The sequence below is a fragment of the Panulirus ornatus genome, chromosome 22 (genome assembly GCF_036320965.1).
Source record: "Panulirus ornatus isolate Po-2019 chromosome 22, ASM3632096v1, whole genome shotgun sequence".
NCBI lineage: Eukaryota > Metazoa > Arthropoda > Malacostraca > Decapoda > Palinuridae > Panulirus > Panulirus ornatus.
In genome coordinates, this window is record NC_092245.1 from 5896601 (window position 1) to 5915813 (window position 19213).

Here is a 19213-nt window from a genome sequence, read left to right on the forward strand (position 1 = left end):
TTCCATGGTTCCATCCGCTGCCAGATCCACTCCCAGATATCTAAAACACTTTCCTTCCTCCAGTTCTTTCCATTCAAACTTACCTCCCAGTTGACTTGTCCCTCAACCCTACTGTACCTAATAACCTTACTCTTATTCACATTTACTCTCAGCTTTCTTCTTTCACACACTTTACCAGACTCAGTCACCAGCTTCTGCAGTTTCTCACATAAATCAGCCACCAGTGCTGTATCATCAGCGAACAACAACTGACTCACTTCCCAAGCTCTCTCATCCAAAACAGACTGCATAATTGCCCCTCTTTCCAAAACTCTTGCATTCACCTCCCTAACAACCCCATCCATAAACAAATTAAACAACCATGGAAACATCACACACCCCTGCCGCAAACCTGCATTCACTGGGAACCAATCACTTTCCTCTCTTCCTACACATACACATGCCTTAAATCCTTGATAAAAACTTTTCACTGCTTCTAACAACTTGCCTCCCACACCATATATTCTTAACACCTTCCACAGAGCATCTCTATCAACTCTATCATATGCCTTCTCCAGATCCATAAATGCTACATACAAATCCATTTGCTTTTCTAAGTATTTCTCACATACATTCTTCAAAGCAAACACCTGATCCACACATCCTCTACCACTTCTGAAACCACACTGCTCTTCCCCAATCTGATGCTCTGTACATGCCTTCACCCTCTCAATCAATACCTTCCCATATAATTTTCAAGGAATACTCAACAAACTTATACCTCTAATTTGAGCACTCACTCTTATCCCCTTTGCCTTTGTACAATGGCACTATGCAAGCATGCTGCCAATCCTAAGGCATCTCACCATGAGTCATACAAACATTAGATAACCTTACCAACCAGTCAACAATACAGTCACCCCCTTTTTTAATAAATTTCACTGCAATACCATCTAAGCCCGTTGCCTTGCCAGCTATCATCTTCTGCAAAGCTTTTACTACCTCTTCTCTGTTTACCAAATTATCCTCCCTAACCCTCTCACTTTGCACACCACCTCGACCAAAACACCCTATATCTGCCACTTTATCATCAAACACATTCAACAAACCTTCAAAATACTCACTCCATCTCCTTCTCACATACATCCCATTCCTCACCCACTCCCCTTACGTCCTTTGTTCTCACCTTTTTCCATTCTGTACTCAGTCTCTCCTGGTACTTCCTCACATAAGTCTCCTTCCCAAGCTCACTTACTCTCACCACCCTTTTCACCCCAACATTCTCTCTTCTTTTCTGAAAACCTCTACAAATCTTCCCCTTCACCTCCACATGAAAATGAACAGACATCCCTCCAGTTGCACCTCTGAGCATATTTACATCCAAAAGTCTCTCGCGTGCCAATCAATAAACACGTAATCCAATAACACTCTCTGGCCATCTCCCCTACTTACATAGGTATACTTATGCATATCACTATAACCTGGTCTCATGCATCAAAACTACAAAGACACTCACTCAGCTGCTCTCAAAACACTTGCCTCTCATGATCTTTCTTCTCATGCCCAGGTGCATATGCCCAAATAATCACCCATCTCTCTCCATCAACTTTCAGTTTTACCCATTTCAATCTAGAGTTAATTTCTTACACTCTATCACATACTCCCACCACTCCTGTTTCAGGAGTAGTGCTACTCCTTCCCTTGCTCTTGTCCACTCACTTACCCCTGACTTTACTCCCAAGACATTCCCAAACCCCTCTTTCTCTTTACCCTTGAGCTTCGTTTCACTCAGAGCCAAAACATCCAGGTTCCTTTCCTCAAACATACTATCTATCTCTCCTTTTTTCTCATCTTGGTTACATCCACACACATTTAGACACCCCAATCTGAGCCTTCAAGAAGGATGAGCACTCCCCGCGTGACTCCTTCTTCTGTTTCCCCTTTTAGAAAGTTAAAATACAAGGAGGGGAGGGTATCCAGCTCCCCACTCCCATCCCTTTATATACATCTTTTTTTTTTTTTTTTGCTTTGTCGCTGTCTCACGCGTTTGCGAGGTAGCGCAGGAAACAGACGAAAGAAATGGCCCAACCCACCCCCATACACATGTATATACATACGTCCACACACGCAAATATACATACCTACACAGCTTTCCATGGTTTACCCCAGTCGCTTCACATGTTCTGATTCAATCCACTGACAGCACGTCAACCCCGGTATACCACATCGATCCAATGCACTCTATTCCTTGCCCACCTTTCACCCTCCTGCATGTTCAGTCCCCGATCACACAAAATCTTTTTCACTCCATCTTTCCACCTCCAATTTGGTCTCCCACTTCTCCTCGTTCCCTCCACCTCTGACACATATATCCTCTTGGTCAATCTTTCCTCACTCATTCTCTCCATGTGCCCAAACCATTTCAAAACACCCTCTTCTGCTCTCTCAACCACGCTCTTTTTATTTCCACACATCTCTCTTACCCTTACGTTACTTACTCGATCAAACCACCTCAACCCACACATTGTCCTCAAACATCTCATTTCCAGCACATCCATCCTCCTGCGCACAACTCTATCCATAGCCCACGCCTCACAACCATACAACATTGTTGGAACCACTATTCCTTCAAACATACCCATTTTTGCTTTCCGAGATAATGTTCTCGACTTCCACACGTTCTTCAAGGCTCCCAGGATTTTCGCCCCCTCCCCCACCCTATGATCCACTTCCGCTTCCATGGTTCCATCCGCTGCCAGATCCACTCCCAGATATCTAAAACACTTTATTTCCTCCAGTTTTTCTCCATTCAAACTTACCTCCCAATTGACTTGACCCTCAACCCTACTGTACCTAATAACCTTGCTCTTATTCACATTTACTCTTAACTTTCTTCTTTCACACACTTTACCAAACTCAGTCACCAGCTTCTGCAGTTTCTCACATGAATCAGCCACCAGCGCTGTATCATCAGCGAACAACAACTGACTAAATTCCCAAGCTCTCTCATCCACAACAGACTTCATACTTGCCCCTCTTTCCAAAACTCTTGCATTCACCTCCCTAACAACCCCATCCATAAACAAATTAAACAACCATGGATACATCACACACCCCTGCCGCAAACCTACATTCACTGAGAACCAATCACTTTCCTCTCTTCCTACACGTACACATGCCTTACATCCTCGATAAAAACTTTTCACTGCTTCTAACAACTTGCCTCCCACACCATATATTCTTAATACCTTCCACAGAGCTTCTCTATCAACTCTATCATATGCCTTCTCCAGATCCATAAATGCTACATACAAATCCATTTGCTTTTCTAAGTATTTCTCACATACATTCTTCAAAGCAAACACCTGATCCACACATCCTCTACCACTTCTGAAACCACACTGTTCTTCCCCAATCTGATGCTCTGTACATGCCTTCAGCCTCTCAATCAATACCCTCCCATATAATTTACCAGGAATACCCAACAAACTTATACCTCTGTAATTTGAGCACTCACTCTTATCCCCTTTGCCTTTGTACAGTGGTACTATGCATGCATTCCGCCAATCCTCAGGCACCTCACCATGAGTCATACATACATTACATAACCTTACCAACCAGTCAATAATACAGTCACCCCCTTTTTTAATAAATTCCACTGCAATACCATCCAAACCTGCTGCCTTGCCGGCTTTCATCTTCCGCAAAGCTTTTACTACCTCTTCTCTGTTTACCAAATCATTTTCCCTAACCCTCGCACTTTGCACACCACCTCGACCAAAACACCCTATATCTGCCACTCTATCATCAAACACATTCAACAAACCTTCAAAATACTCACTCCATCTCCTCACATCACCACTACTTGTTATCACCTCCCCATTTGCACCCTTCACTGAAGTTCCCATTTGCTCCCTTGTCTTACGCACTTTATTTACCTCCTTCCAGAACATCTTTTTATTCTCCCTAAAATTTAATGATACTCTCTCACCCCAACTCTCATTTACCCTCTTTTTCACCTCTTGCACCTTTCTCTTGACCTCCTGTCTCTTTCTTTTATACATCTCCCACTCAATTTCATTTTTCCCCTGCAAAAATCGTCCAAATGCCTCTCTCTTCTCTTTCACTAATAATCTTACTTCTTCATCCCACCACTCACTACCCTTTCTAATCAACCCACCTCCCACTCTTCTCATGCCCCACACGCGCATAAGGTAGCACTAGGAAAAGACAACAAAGGCCACATTCACTCACTCTCAGCCTTGAGCTGACATGTGTAATGCACCAAAATCACAGCACCCTTTCCACATCCCAGCCCAACAAATCTCTCCATGGTTTACCCCAGACACTTCACATGCCCTGGTTCAATCCATTGACAACATGTTGACCCTGGTATACCACATCGTTCCAAATTCACTCTATTCCTTGCACGCCTTTCCCCCTCCTGCATGTTCAGGACCCGATCGCTCAAAATCTTTTTCACTCCATCCTTTCACCTCCAATTTCGTCTCCCACTTCTCCTCATTCCCTCCACCTCTGACACATACATTTTCTTTGTCAACCTTTCCTCACTTATTCTCTCCATGTGACCAAACAATTTGTCAACCTTTCCTCAATCATTCTCTCCACGTGACCAAACAATTTTAATACACCCTCTTCTGTTCTCTCAATCACACTCTTTTTATTACCACACACCTCTCTTACCCTTTCATTACTTAATCAAACCACCTCACGCCACATATTGCCTGCAAACATCTCATTTCCAACACATCCACCCACCTCCGCACAACCCTAACTATAGCCCACGCCTCAGAAACATATAACATTGTTGGAACCACTATTCCTCCAAACATACCCATTTTTGCTTTACGAGATCATGTTCTCGCCTTCCACACATTATTCAACACTCCCTGAACTTTTGCTCCCTTCCCCACCCTCTGCCCCCTCCCCCATCCTGTGACTCACTTCCACTTCCATGGTTCCAACTGCTGCCAAATCCACTCCCAAATATCGAAAACACTTCACTTGCTCCAATTTTTCTCCATTCAAACTTACCTCCCAATTGACTTGTCCCTCAACCCTACTGTACCTAATAACATTGCTCTTATTCACATTTACTCTCAGTTTTCTTCTTTCACATGCTTTACCAAACTCTGTCACCAGCTTCGGCAATATCTCGCCCAATATCTCAGCCACCAGCATTGTGGGAGTGTGTGATAGAGTGTAAGAAAGTAAACTCTAGACTGATATGGGTCAAACTGAAAATGGATGGAGAGAGATGGGTGATTATTGGTGATTGGGAATACCTGGTTTGAAGAGAGAGATACACATAAGTGTATGTATGTGAGCATGAGAGATAGCCAGAGAGCGTTACTGGATTACATGTTAATTGATAGGCGTGTGAAAGAAAGACTTTTGGATCTTAATGTGCTGAGAGGGGCAACTGGAGGGATGTCTGATCATTACCTTATGGAGGCAAAGGTGAAGATATGTAGAGGTTTTCAGAAAAGAAGAGAGAATGTTGGGATGAAGAGAGTGGTGAGATTAAGTGAGCTTGGAAAGGAGACTTGTGTGAAGAAGTACCAAGAGAGATCGAGTGTAGAATGGAAAAAGATGAGAGTAAATGACGTAAGGGGAATGGGAGAGGAATGGGATGTATTTAAGGAGGAAGTGATGGCTTGCGCAAAAGATGCCTGTCGTATGAGAAAGGTAGGAGGTGGGCAGATTAGAAAGGGTAGTGAGTGGAGAGATGAAGAAATAAGAATGTTGTAGAAAGAGAAGAGAGAGGCATTTGGATGATTTTTACAGGGAAATGGTGAAAAAAACAGGGAGATGTATAAAAGAAAGAGGCAAGAGGCCAAGAGAAAGGTGCAACAGATGAAAAAGAGGACAAATGAGAGTTGGGGGAACACTGGTGAAGGGGGCAATTGGGGAGGCAATAACAAGTAGTGGTGAAGTGAGAGGGAGATGGAGTGAGTATTTTGAAGAATTTGTGGAACGTGTTTGATGATTGAGTGGCAGATATAGGGAGTCTTGGTCGACGTGGTGTGCAAAGTGAGAGGGTCAGGGAGAATGATTTGGTAAAGAGAGAACAGGTATTGAAAGCTTTGCGGAAGATGAAAGCTGGCAAAGCGGCAAATTTGGATGGTTTTGCTATGGAATTTAACAAAAAAAAAAGGGGGATGACTGTGTTGTTGACTGGTTGGTGAGGATATTCAATGTATGTATGGTTCATGGTGAGCTGCCTGAGGTTTGGTGAAATGCATGCATAGTGCCACTGTACAAAGGCAAAGGGGATAACGGTGAGTGTTCAAATCAAAGAGGTATAAGTTTGTTGAGCATTCCTGAATATCATATGAGAGGGTATTGATTGCGAGGGTGAGTGAATGTGCAGAGAATCAGATTAGGGAAGAGCAGTGTGGTTTCAGAAGTGGTAGAGGATGTGTGGATAAGGAGTCTGCTTTGAAGAATGTATGTGAGAAATACTTAGAAAAACAGATGGATTTGTTTGGAGCATTTGTGGATCTGGAGAAGGCATATAATAGAGTTGATAGAGATGCTCTGTGGAAGGTATTAAAAGTATATGGTGCAGGAGGTAAGTTGCTAGAAGCAGTGAAAAGTTTTTATCGAGGATGTAAGGCATGTGCACAAGTAGGGAGAGAGGAAAGTGATTGGTTCTCAGTGAATGTCAGTTTGCGGCAGGGGTGCGTGATGTCTGCGTGGTTGTTTAATTTGTTTATGGATGGGGTTGTTCGGGAGGAGAGAGGGGCAAGAATGCAGTCTGTTGTGAATGAGAGGGCTTGTGAAGTGAGTTAGTTGTTGTTCGCTGATGATACAGCACTGATGGCTGATTCGGGTGAGAAACTGCAGAAGTTGGTGACTGAGTTTGGTAAAGTGTGTGAAAAAAGAAAGCTGAGAGTAAATGTGAATAAGAGCAAGGTTATTGGGTTCAGCAGAGTTGAGGGACAAGTCAATTCGGAGGTATGTTTGAATGGAGAAATACTGGAGGAAGTGAAGTGTTTTAGATATCTGGTAGTGGATTTGGCAGCAGATGGAACCATGGAAGAGGAAGTGAGTCACAAGGTGGGGGAGGGGGTGAAGGTTCTGGAAGCGTTGAATGTATGGAAGGTGAGAATATTATCTTGGAGAGCAAAAATGAGTATGTTTGAACGAATAGTGGTTCCAACAATGTTATGAGGCACAGGCTATAGATACGGTTGTGCGGAGGAGGGATGAAGTGTCGGAAATGAGATGTTTGAGGACAATATAAGGTGTGAGGTGGTTTGATCGAGTAAGTATTGAAATGGTAAGAGAGATGTGTGGAAATAAAAAGAGAGTGGTTGAGAAAGCAGAAGAGGGTGTATTGAAATGGTTCAGTCACGTGGAGAGAATGAGTGAGGAAAGACTGACAAAGAGGATAAATGTGTCAGAGGTGGAGGGAACAAGGAAAAGTGGGAGACCAAATTGGACTTGGAAGCATGTAGTGAAAAGGATTTTGAGGGATTAGGGCCTGAACATACAGGAGGGTGAAAGGCGTGCAAGGAATAGAGTGAACTGGAACGATGTGGTATACCTGTAATATACCTGTTGTCAATAGATTGAACCAGGGCATGTGAAGCATCTGGGGTAAACCATGGAAAGTTTTGTGAGGCATGGATGTGGTAAGGGTACTGTGGTTTCGGTGCATTACACATTAGCTAGTGGCTGAGTGTGAAAGTGTGGCCTTTGCTGTCTTTTCCTAGCACTACCTCGCACGCCTATCAATTAACACAATCCAATAATGCTCTCTGGCCATCTCTCTTACATACATATATTTATGTACATCTCTCTTTTTAAACCAGGTATTCCCAATCACCAGTCCTTTTTCAGCACGCAAATCTACAAGCTCTTCACCATTTCCATTTAAAACACTGAACACCCCAAGTACACCAGTTATTCCCTCAACTACCATATTACTCACCTTTGCATTCAAATCACCCATCACTATAATCCGGTCTCGTGCATAAAAACTACTAACACACTCACTCAGCTGCTCCCAAAACACTTGCCTCTCATGATCTTTCTTATGCCCAGGTGCATAGGCACCAATAATCACCCATCTCTCTCCATCCACTTTCAGTTTTACCCATATCAATCTAGAGTTTATTTTCTTACACTCTGTCACATACTTCCACCACTCCTGTTTCAGTAGTGCTACTCCTTCCTTTGCTCTTGTCCTCTCACCAACCCCTGACTTTACCCCTAAAACATTCCCAAACTACTATTCCCCTTTACCCTTGAGCTTCATTTCATTCAGAGCCAAAACATCCAGGTTCCTTTCCTCAAACATACTACCTATCTCTCCTTTTTTCTCACCTTGGTTACATCCACACACACTTAAGACACCCCAATCTGAGCCTTCGAGGAGGATGAGCACTCCCCGCATGACCCCTTTTAGAGTTGTGCAAAGGAGGGTGGATGTGTTGGAAATGAGATGTTTGGGCCAATTTGTGGTGTGAAGTGGTTTGATCCGAGTAAGGAATGAAAGGGTAAGAGAGATGTGTGGTAATAAAAAGAGTGTGGCTGAGAGAGCAGAAGAGGGTGTTTTGAAATGGTTTGGTCGCACGGGGAAAATGAGTGAGAAAAGATTGACAAAGAGGATATACATGCGTCAGAGGTGGAGGGAACAAGAAGTGGGAGACCAATTTGGAGGTGGAAGGATGGAGTGAAAAAGATTTTGAGCAATCGATGCCTGAACATGCAGGAGGGTGAGAGGTGTGCAAGGAATAGAGTGAATTGGAACGATGTGGTATACCGGGGTCAACATGCTGTCAACGGATTGAAATAGGGCAATATACATTTTAAATTCTAATCTCTTCCATCCACCATGCATTGCCCTCTTTATTTCTGTATCTCACTACCTTGTATCCAACATCTAATTCTTTTCTTTTCTTTCTTTCATACTATTCGCCATTTCCCGCATTAGCGAGGTAGCGTTGAGAACAGAGGACTGGGCCCTTGAGGGAATATCCTCACCTGGGCCCCTTCTCTGTTCCCTCTTTTGGAAAATTAAAAAAATTAATAGTATTTTTCTAAACATCTTTAACACCTCATTCAAACATGACTGCATCCCTAAATTCACTGCACTTCCATCTAAACTTTCACTTACCTTCCTTTCATATTCCTCCCTGCATTTTTTCAGATTCATCTTCTCACTTGCCAACACTTCTTCCTTACACCATACGTCCACTTCTCCCTGATCCCCATTCCCAAAAGAACTGCGAAACAGATTCAAGAGTCTTCAAAGAATCCTCTCGCAACTCTAGCATTTAGCGTGGCCTTTCCCAATCTTCCATCTACTATCTCAAGAGTCAATCAGAGCCCTTTGCTCTTCTCTTCCATCACTCCTCATCCATAAATACCTGTGGATCATCTTGTACTGAAAAAGGTGATTGCAAGGAATAAATCCCTCCCAGCATAAGCATCCACGAGATAACTTTCATTCTCATTTATCCCAGGAACTTCCCGTTTACCAACTATCTCGCCAACTTTGGCGCATCCCATCTTCATTTTCATATCACCCTTTATGATTATGTTTCTCTCATTCTCAAAACCATCTATGCAGTCATTCAAATTTCTCGAGAAACGCTTCATTTCATCCTTAACTCTTCATATCCTCATACCCATGCACTCTTCACAGAATATATACAAATACCCAAGTATACTTCACAATTTCAATCTTTCCTTTCACCCATGCTATTCTTGATCAATTCCATCCATGCTTTGTAACAGCTTACACTCTCGGTGATAGCAAACTTACACATCCTTCTTTCCCACTTCCTTGATAATTTTCAATCATTCCATCCTTCTTTCCCACTTCCTTGATAATTTTCAATCATTCCATCTATACCACTCCTCCTTCCATGCCCTCCCATCACTTGCATTTATCATTTCCATTTACACTTAATTCACCCTAGTGCCCAAGGATATGACTTCCCCAATCCCCAGCACATCTAAGCAATAACTTTCAAATTTCTCCACAAGCTCCCTCCTTTTATTCTCATCAGTCATCCAATTTACATTCAGCACCATAACCCACAATCACTAAACTCTTTTAATCCATGGCATAACAGGTAGACTCCAGTGCTACTTCTGAACCTTTTGTGCCTCACCCTTGACAGGCAAATGGCAGAGGGCACCTCCACCACAGTGCTTCCAGAGGCAACAAGGCTCCATAATTATCCCCCCCCAAAAAAAAAAAAATCCCAGCACACCTCCAGTGCTTGTATCTAAAAAACTGCCCTCAAGGGTGTAGTAATGAGGTCATCACGAGAAGGCAGGGTGAGACTTGGATACTTAAGAAAACAAGCGTATCCCCTTGAGTTACCAAAATTTGAAAAATTTTCCCCTTTTTGTGCCTAATCAAAGCAACAGCACCACCTAACCTTATTGGTTATGATACTACCACTATGCAGTATTCTGAAATTTATATCAATGAACCATATTCATTCACAAACCTAAATTTCTTGCACAATTTTCATATAAGATCTGGTTTGAATCTGCTCTCTACATTATCTATACTACATCAATACATATAAAGAAAGACTATGAATACTCTATTAATTCAATCAATTATCCATAACCTATAACGACATAATGTATTGTTGTCCTTATGGAAAACAAACTTGAAGATATTAGTGATGTCAAAATAAAACTGACATACTCACAAGCATTCCTTACATCCCTAATACAAGATCACATTTCTATAGTTGGTGATTCCAAATATATTACTTGTAATAACAAGGAAAAGCTTAAGTGCATGGGGCAGGCAAGGACACTGACCTGCAGTGTGTGCTGGTGAGCAGGAGGAGGGGTGTGGGCAGAGGGAGGAGTGGACAATGGTGGGGAGGTAAGGAAGCATTCCCCACCACCAACACCAGTACCACCACCTCCACTACCACCACCACCATTATTACTGCCACCACCCCCACTACCACCACCATTAATCTGTGGTGGGTGGTGGGAATGGTGGAGAGGCACAGGCTGCTGCTGGTACTCTCCTACATCCCCTGTATGGTAGTAGTGAGCCAGCCCACCCTTAGGAGCAGCTGAGACAGAGGAGGCAGGCATGGAGGCAGCCGCTTTGTGACTGTGGGCAGCAGCAGCAGCAACAGCATGCTGAAAACACCACAACCACAAGTTAGTTGGCATAAAGCACCACGCCAACAACATGCATACCTTTTGAGCCTATGACCTTAAAGCAACATTAACTTCATGCAAACATGTTAGACTCTTTAATCATAGGTTGAGCAGTGAAAGCAAAATTGAAGGAAACATGCATAAACAGTAACTAAATTAGTTTTAACAAAGGAGAAAAAAGTTATCATATTAATCAAGTGTTCTGGGGAAAGGGGCACAAACTTAAACATATCAAGCACCAATTATGACTAGATTCAACTAAATGCAAAAACCCAATTTTGTAGGATATCTAAATTCTAAGGAAGAGCTTAACGTAGAACACTTTACAAATACATCATGTTTTATGTTCATTTTTTCCCACTTTCATCTGAAACCAAAACTTGCTAATACATTTCTTACTCTTTCATTAGGCAAAATAATTGATACTTTTGGTACTTCCAAGTACAAAATGTAAGGAACTTTCCAAATCTGGTAAGAATATCATTGCTAAAAAGAGAAAGTGTGTGTGTAATTACCCATCACTTGAACATTCCCTGTTATCATACAACTTCTTAAATTCATGTGTACAGTTTTCATTAACCATATCTTGTCTTTTTATTCAGTACACTATATACTAAAGAAGTACTTCTTTTCATCAATTTTAACATTTCTAGCTTAATCTAGTACAGGTAAACCACTGATTTACCAGCACTCTTGATTCCAAAGCCTTGCTGGATTAACCATTTTGCCGGACCAACCGTGGTCACATAATAATTCATCAACACACCTAATTATGCGTTTCCCATGGACTGCTAGAAATTCAAATCAAACAAATATTAAATGTGAATCAACTAAATATCTGATATACAGGTAACTGTACAATAGTACATTACTTTGAATCCTGTGGGGTCTTCTTTGTCTTCTGTTGTTAGAGTTTTCCTAGGTGTGCATCGCCAGAATGATGCAGTTTCGTTTGCATTATACACCTGCTCAGGACTGAGGTGCTCGTCAGCTACTTATTTTGCAAATTCGTCCACACACTGAGCAGCTCCTTTGTGGTTTGCAGAATGCTTTTCTCCGTACACTTTATTCATGGAAATTCCTTGACGCTTCTTGAATCTTTGAAGCCATCCTTCACCATAGTCACGCTCATGTTGTAATTTAAGTTCTTTACGGAACAACTTAGCCTGGCCCATTATCATGCTACCTGACAAGTCCACCACATCATTTTGATGCTGTCCAAACCATTCCATCATCACTCAATCATGCTCAGTACTCTTACTATCTTTCATAGTTTTTCTAATTGTCATCTGCTTCCTGGAATCACTGTCTGCATAGAATTTCAATGCTCTCTCCCTTAGTTGATGAACCAATACTGTAGATGTCAGACAGCTTACGCACCAAAACACCATGGTCCATTTTTTCAACAGTTCTACTTTATCTTGGATCAATATGGACTAGTGTTTATGTTTAACACCATGCCTGACACTCTCATATGTCTTAGAAGCAATAGCTAGGGTTAAATTTCAGAAAAATAAGCTAAGAATCTCACAGAATTGCAGTATCACCACCAACAAGAGCAGTGTAAAGAATGTAAATAAGCGCACCCTACACACAACGCTATCTGTGGCCGCCCAGTAAACTAGTCTGATGGCCATGGAAATTTCAAGTTCCCTCACGTAATTCTGTCCAGACTAAAGTAGGTACAGAACCATCAGTTGCTGGAAATTCGGTGGTGTACCTGTACTTCTATTCATCAATTTTGATATTTCTTGCTTCATTCTAAGTTATACCCTCTAGGTGCTCTATCGCTACAACTCTCAAAGAACAATTTACCATCCTAATCACCAATCTATGTTAAAAACTGAAAAGTTGTGATCAGGTCATCTCTCACTCTTCTCTCTTCCAAGGTGGGCAAATTCAGTATATAACCTTTCTCTCTAACTTAGCTTTTTCTCAATTCCAGTATTAGCTTCCCTCCTCTGAACCTTCTCTATTAGTTCTTTTTGCTTCTTTTGGTGTAGTAACCAAACTTGAGAAGCATATTCTAATTCTGGGCAGAAGAAGGATATAAGCAGCCAACTAAATGTTTCCTTATTCATATACTTCAAAACTATTCTGATATTTACCACAAGACAGTTTGTCTCAATTACTATTCTCCTCATGTGGGAGTCTGGCAACAGGTTAGGAATGATGTCAACTAATAAGTCCTGCTAACACACAGAATCCTGATGCTTATCTCCTGCTAGACAATAATCATAATGAGGCTTTTTTCACTTAATTCCATTCTCATTACTTAACATTTGCGTGGGTTGAATTTCATCACCAATGAATCATGTCACTTTTGGAGTCTAAGTCCTCTTGTATGTATATGCAATCCTGCTCACCTTTCACTTCCCTTATAACCCTTACATCATCACGAAACATATTCAGGTGGAAATCCCCTTCAGGTAAGTCATTCACATATAACAAGAAGAGAAACAGAGAACTAGAAGCACTCTACTGGTGACCTCATCCATTTGGAGAAGTCTCTCTGACATGTGTCCTATGTTCCTTTCCACTATGATAATCTTCTGTCTATCAAGAATCTCCACCTAATTCATATCTCATGCACGATCCAGCTTTCTAATTAGTCTTTGATGTGGAAATGCCAAATGCTTTCTGGCATTCATGATACAATCTACATAGCCTTCCCTTTTGTCTATGACAGAGCTCACTCTTATCATAAAATTCCAAGAGGTCCATTACTTATAATCTCCTTTCCTTACAATCATCTTATCTATGGGGTAATTCTCCCCTGTAGAAAGTCATCCATTTGCTTTCGAATTATCTTTTCCAGAACCTTACAGACCACGCTAGTCACTAAGACCAGTCTGTAGTTGAGTGCCTGTTCCCACTCCCCTTTCTTGTAAACAAGTATGATGCTGGTCCTTTTCAACATCCTTGGCATGTTTTCTCTTTTCCACTTCCTTGGTACTCTGTCTCAAGCAACATTTTGTACCTTATCTTAAGAAGTTTGTCTAGTGTAGCAATATTCAATGCATGGCCATGGGCCACAGGAGGCATGCACTCATCTCTCCAGTGGCCCAAAAGAGAGAGGGAAGAAAATAAAAAGTAACTAAATAAAAGAGATTGTTAGCAATAAGCATGGGCAATACTCTTATTATTGAACTACAACATGTAAAGTGCAGGAATTTAATGTAACTTTTATATACTTTTTTGTACTGTGATTCTTAAAGTATATGATTTTCCAAAGCTCTTGCAGCAGACTTGAATTTTTTCTTTCAGTACCTGGCACTATTTTTCTACAAAATTTCATAAAGATCACGAGCCTTGCATGGGTAAAGAACTTTCAGCAATCTGTTAATGTCTTTTCTAGACATCTCAATGTTTTCTGAAACCTACTCTCCACTCCAACTTACTGATGATGGCAATAAAGTATCTTATACCATGGAAATACTTCTAAACTTTTGTCAGTTTCCCACATATCCTTATATCATCCTCTACATTTCTTCTCAGAAACCCTAAGCCTGATTAACTGCTCTTTAACTGACAATTTATACCTAATGATTTTATGTAAATGTTTATGAGCTTGTGTAATTGTGTTGGATTTTCTCCTGCCTTGTCCACAATAATCTTTTGAAGTTTCTCTTTTCCTCACTTCTTATCAATCAATATCTCTGCTGCTTGTTTGAACCGAAACTCCTTCAAGGAAGTGGTAACAGCAATAGCCTCCATAACTAGTGAACTCCATTGCTGCTGCTTCTTGGCCTTCAGTGCCTCACGCTTAATGGGCCACTGCCAGAAGCTCCTACCTAAATATTCCTATTGACTACTACTACCTAATGCTCCTCTCTAAATGTTCCTTCCTACTACTTGATCTACTTCTAACACTTTGCCAAAAGGCAGTGCTTGTGCACTGTTATCACTGTTACCCCTGGGGTATGGAAGAAATAATTCTACTTCTGCATTCCCTGCAGGTCATAAAAGGCAACTGAAGGGGGCCAGGGGCAGGGGCTGAAAAAAAACTTCTTGTATTTCCATTTCTAAAACACTGAACAGGAGGAGGAACCAAGCAGGGAATGCTCATCCTCCTCAAAGGCTCAGGCTGGCATGCCTAAATGTGTATGGATGTAACCAAGATAAGAGAGGAGAAATGGGAAGTATATTTGAGGAAAGAAACCTGGATGTTCTGGCTCTGAGTGAAACAAACCTCAAGGTTACAGGGGCAGAGGAAGAGATGTTGGGAAATGTCTTATGAGTAAAATCAGAGGTTGGTAAGAGGACAAGAACCAAGGAAGTGGTAGAACCACTCCTGATGAAGGAGTTGTGTGAGTGTGTGAAAGAGTGTAGGAAGTAAATTCCAGATTAATGAGGATAAAAATGAAATTGGACATTAGAGATGGGTGATCATCAGTACACATGCACCAGGCATGAGATGAGAGATTATGAGAGGCAAATCTTTAGGGAGCAACTGAATGAGTATGTCAGCAGCTATGATGAAAGAGACAAGGTATTAGTGATGGGTGATTTGAATGCAAAGGCAAGTCAACTAAGGGTATAATTAGGTGAGCATGAGGTGTTCAGCTTGTAGAGTTGTATGCCGTAAAAGGACTGGTGATCGGGAATACCTGGTTCATAAAGAGGGATATGCAAGTATACGTATATGAGTAGGTCAGCGAGTATTATTATTAGATTACACATTAATTGATAGGCATGTAAAATAGAAACTTTTATATGTAAACATGTTGAGTGAGGCAGTTGGTGGGATGTCTGATCACCATCTTGTGGGGGTGAAGATGAAGATTTATGGAGCTTCTCCAAAAAGAGGAAATAATATCAGTGAGAAGAGAGTGCTGATAGCAAGCAAGCCTGGAAAAGAGACTTCTGTGAAGAAATAACAAGAGACTGATTGCACAGTGGCAAGGGGAGTGGGTGAGGAATGACAAGTACTTCGAGAAGCAGTGCTGGCAAGTGCGAGAGGTATACATAGCATGTGAAAAGTGGGAGATGGGTAAATTACAAGGGGTAGTGAGTGGTAGAATGAAGAAGTTCCTTGTGGAAGAAAAAAGAGAGGCATATGGGCAGTACATACAGGGAAGGAGTACTATAGATTGGGGAAGTATAAGAAAGTGGTAGCAGGTCAAGAGGAAGGAGCAGGGGTTGAAAAAGAGGGCAAATGAGAGCTGGGGTGAGTGTACAGCAGTAAAGTTTAGAGAGAATAAGATGATGTCCTGGAAGAATGTTAATAATGTGCTTTTCACACATTATCAACCTCCTTCTAAAACATCTTATTCTCCATGAAATTTACTGATACTCATTCACCCCAAATAAGAATATTGGTGAAGGGGGCAAAGAACGTTAGAGGTAAAAGTTAGTGATGAAGTGAGTATTTTGAAGGACTGTCAAATGTGTGATGATGATATGGAGGCAAATGTAGTGTGCTTAGCCAAGTCAGGATGGTATGTGAAGTGAGAGAATTATGGAGAGGAGTTTGGTGAAGAGCAAAGAGGTGATCAAAGTCTTACAGAAGATAAAATGTGGCAAGGCAGCTGGAGTGGATGGTACTGCAGTTGAATTCATTAAGAAATGGGTGACTGTTACTGACTGTTTCAATGTATGTATGACATTCTGAGGATTGGCAGAATGCATATACAGTTCCACAGTATAAAGGCAAGGAGTAACAAAGTCTTCAATGTATCTATGGATCACAGCAAGATGCTTGAGAAGTGGCAGAATGCATAGAGTCATTGTAGAAAGGCAAGGGGTATAAAAGTGAGTGTTCAAACTGCAGAGATATAATTCTGTTGAGTGTACCTGGTAAGCTGTATGGAAGGGTATCAACTGAGAAGGTGAAAGCATGTACTGGGGACAAGCAATGTGTTTTCAGAAGTGGTTGAGAATGTGTGAATCAGATGTTCACTTTAAAGAATGTGTGTGAGAAAAACTTAATATGTGGATTTGTTTGTAGCATTTATGGACCTGGAGAAAGCATTTGATAGGTCCTTAACAGATGGATTTGTTTGTAGCATTTATGAATCCGGAGAAAGCACTTGATAGAGTCGCCAGAGATGCCTTGAGGAAAGTCTTATGAATATACAGTGTGGGAGGAAAGCTGCTAGAAGCAGTGAAAAGTTTTTATCAAGAGTGTAAGAAACGTGCACAAGAAGGAAGAGTGGCGAGTGAATGTTTCAAAGTAAGGGCTGCTCTGCGGAAAGGGTGTGCTGTTCAATTCATTTATGGATGGGGCGGTGAGGGACGTAAATGCAAGAGTTTAGGTGAGAGGGACATGTATGTAGTCTATGGGGAACAAAAGGGCCTGGAAAATAGGTCAGTAGTTGTTTGCTGATGAAACAGCACTGGTGACAGATTCAAAAGAGAAACTGCAGAAATAGGTGACTTAGTTTGGAAGAGTGTGTGAGAGGAGGAAGCTGAGAGTAAATATGAATAAAAGCAAAGTTATTAGATTTAGCAGGGTTGAGGGGCAGGTTTGGTGGGTCATGAGTTTGAATGGAGAAAAATTAGAGGCAGAAATGACTTAGATACCTAGGAGTGGACATGGCAGAGCATATGGAACCATGAAAGCAGAAGTGAGTCACAGGGTGGGTGAGGGGGGAAAGGTACTGGGAGGGCTGAAGAATGTGTGGAATGAATGTTATCTGGGAGAGCAAAATGGGTATGTTGGAAAGTACACTAGTCCCAACATTAACATATGGATGCAAGGCATGGGCTATAGATGAGGCTTTGCAGTGTGAAGGGAGAATGTGTTGGAAAAGAAATGTTTGAGGACAATATGTGGTGTGTGTTGGCATGATTGAGTAATGAAAGGGTAAGAGAGAGAGAAAGGTGAAGAGGGTGTGCTGAAATGATTAGGACACAAGGAGAGAACTAGCAAAGAAAAGCTGACTATCTATTTATTGATCTCTATCTCTGATGCTTGTTCCAACTGGAACGCACTCAAAGGGGTGGCCACAGCAACAGTCTCTCCATAACTAAAAAAAAACTCCAGTGCCACTTCTTAGCCTTTAGTTCCTCATCCTTATAAGGTCACTGGCAGAGGGCAAGTCTAATACAATGTTTGCAGAGGCTCCTACCTAATGTCCCTAATAACAATTTCCATCTAGTGCTCCTACCTACTACTTTTACCTCACGTTTCTACCTAATGCTCCTATCTACTCTTCTATCTACTGCTCCAACCATCTTGCCAAAAGGCAGGGCTAGCACATGGTGCTAACTGCAGGAAAATTTAGTTACAAAGAATGAGCTCCATGAGTTGTGTTATCAAGTGTTACATATGGCAAGAAGAGGTTGTATGTCTGTGGACAGAATGCCAGTAATCCTTATGTCAATGAAGCAAAAAGAAAAGACAGCTATCTACGTCAAAAGAGTGCAACTTGACAACCCTTGAAAAGCTGGCTTATTAAACAGATGTAACTAAGAAAGGTTGACAAAGATGATACATATGCAAGAAAAGAGTACAAGGAGAACAGAGACTAAATCAAAATGGATCTTGAGCAATTGGATGCAGAGGGGTGACAGTCTGCAAGGTATAGGGTGAACTGGAAGAATGTGGTGTACTGGGGTCAGCATGCTGTCAGTGAACTAAACAAGTGCATGTGAAACATTTGGGGTAAACCATGGAAAGGTCTATGGGGTCTCGTTGTATAAAGGGAGCTGTGCTTGGGGGCATTACACTTGACAGCTAAGAATAGATGCAGCTCCATTTTGTCTGTTGCTGGCACTACCTCATCAATGTAGGAAATGGTGATCATGCATGAAAAAAACTTTGTTTTGGATTTTGCAAATCTTTGGAGGATTATATCAACACCACTTTATCTATTTCTTACAATTACTTTTCCAAATAGGTATTGCCTAAATGGGTTATCTTTCACTATTTCCTGAAACCAATGTCTTTCTCTTCTCTTTCCCTCCTTACTATCATGTACTCCTCAGGGCAAAACGAGTGTGTTTTCTCAGAAACAATCTCTAAATTCCAACTTTTTTACCATTTACTACTAATCCATATCCATCAGTTTTTTATAAACAACATCCTCTCTGATATTCCCATCACCAAACA

The 19213-nt window shown here is 41.5% G+C and overlaps 1 protein-coding gene across 4 annotated transcripts in view; it reads right to left on the reverse strand.

Moving 5' to 3' along the window:
* LOC139756512 (uncharacterized) overlaps positions 1 to 19213 on the reverse strand; it is a 650205-nt gene that overhangs the window by 144068 nt on the left and 486924 nt on the right. For 3 of the 4 annotated variants that reach the window (XM_071675967.1, XM_071675968.1, XM_071675966.1), the window contains one exon: positions 10801 to 11136. The exons of the other annotated variant lie outside the window; for it this stretch is intronic. In XM_071675967.1, the coding sequence (XP_071532068.1) occupies positions 10801 to 11136 (336 nt within the window). The remainder of the gene's footprint in view (positions 1 to 10800; positions 11137 to 19213) is intronic. 4 annotated transcript variants of the gene reach the window in all.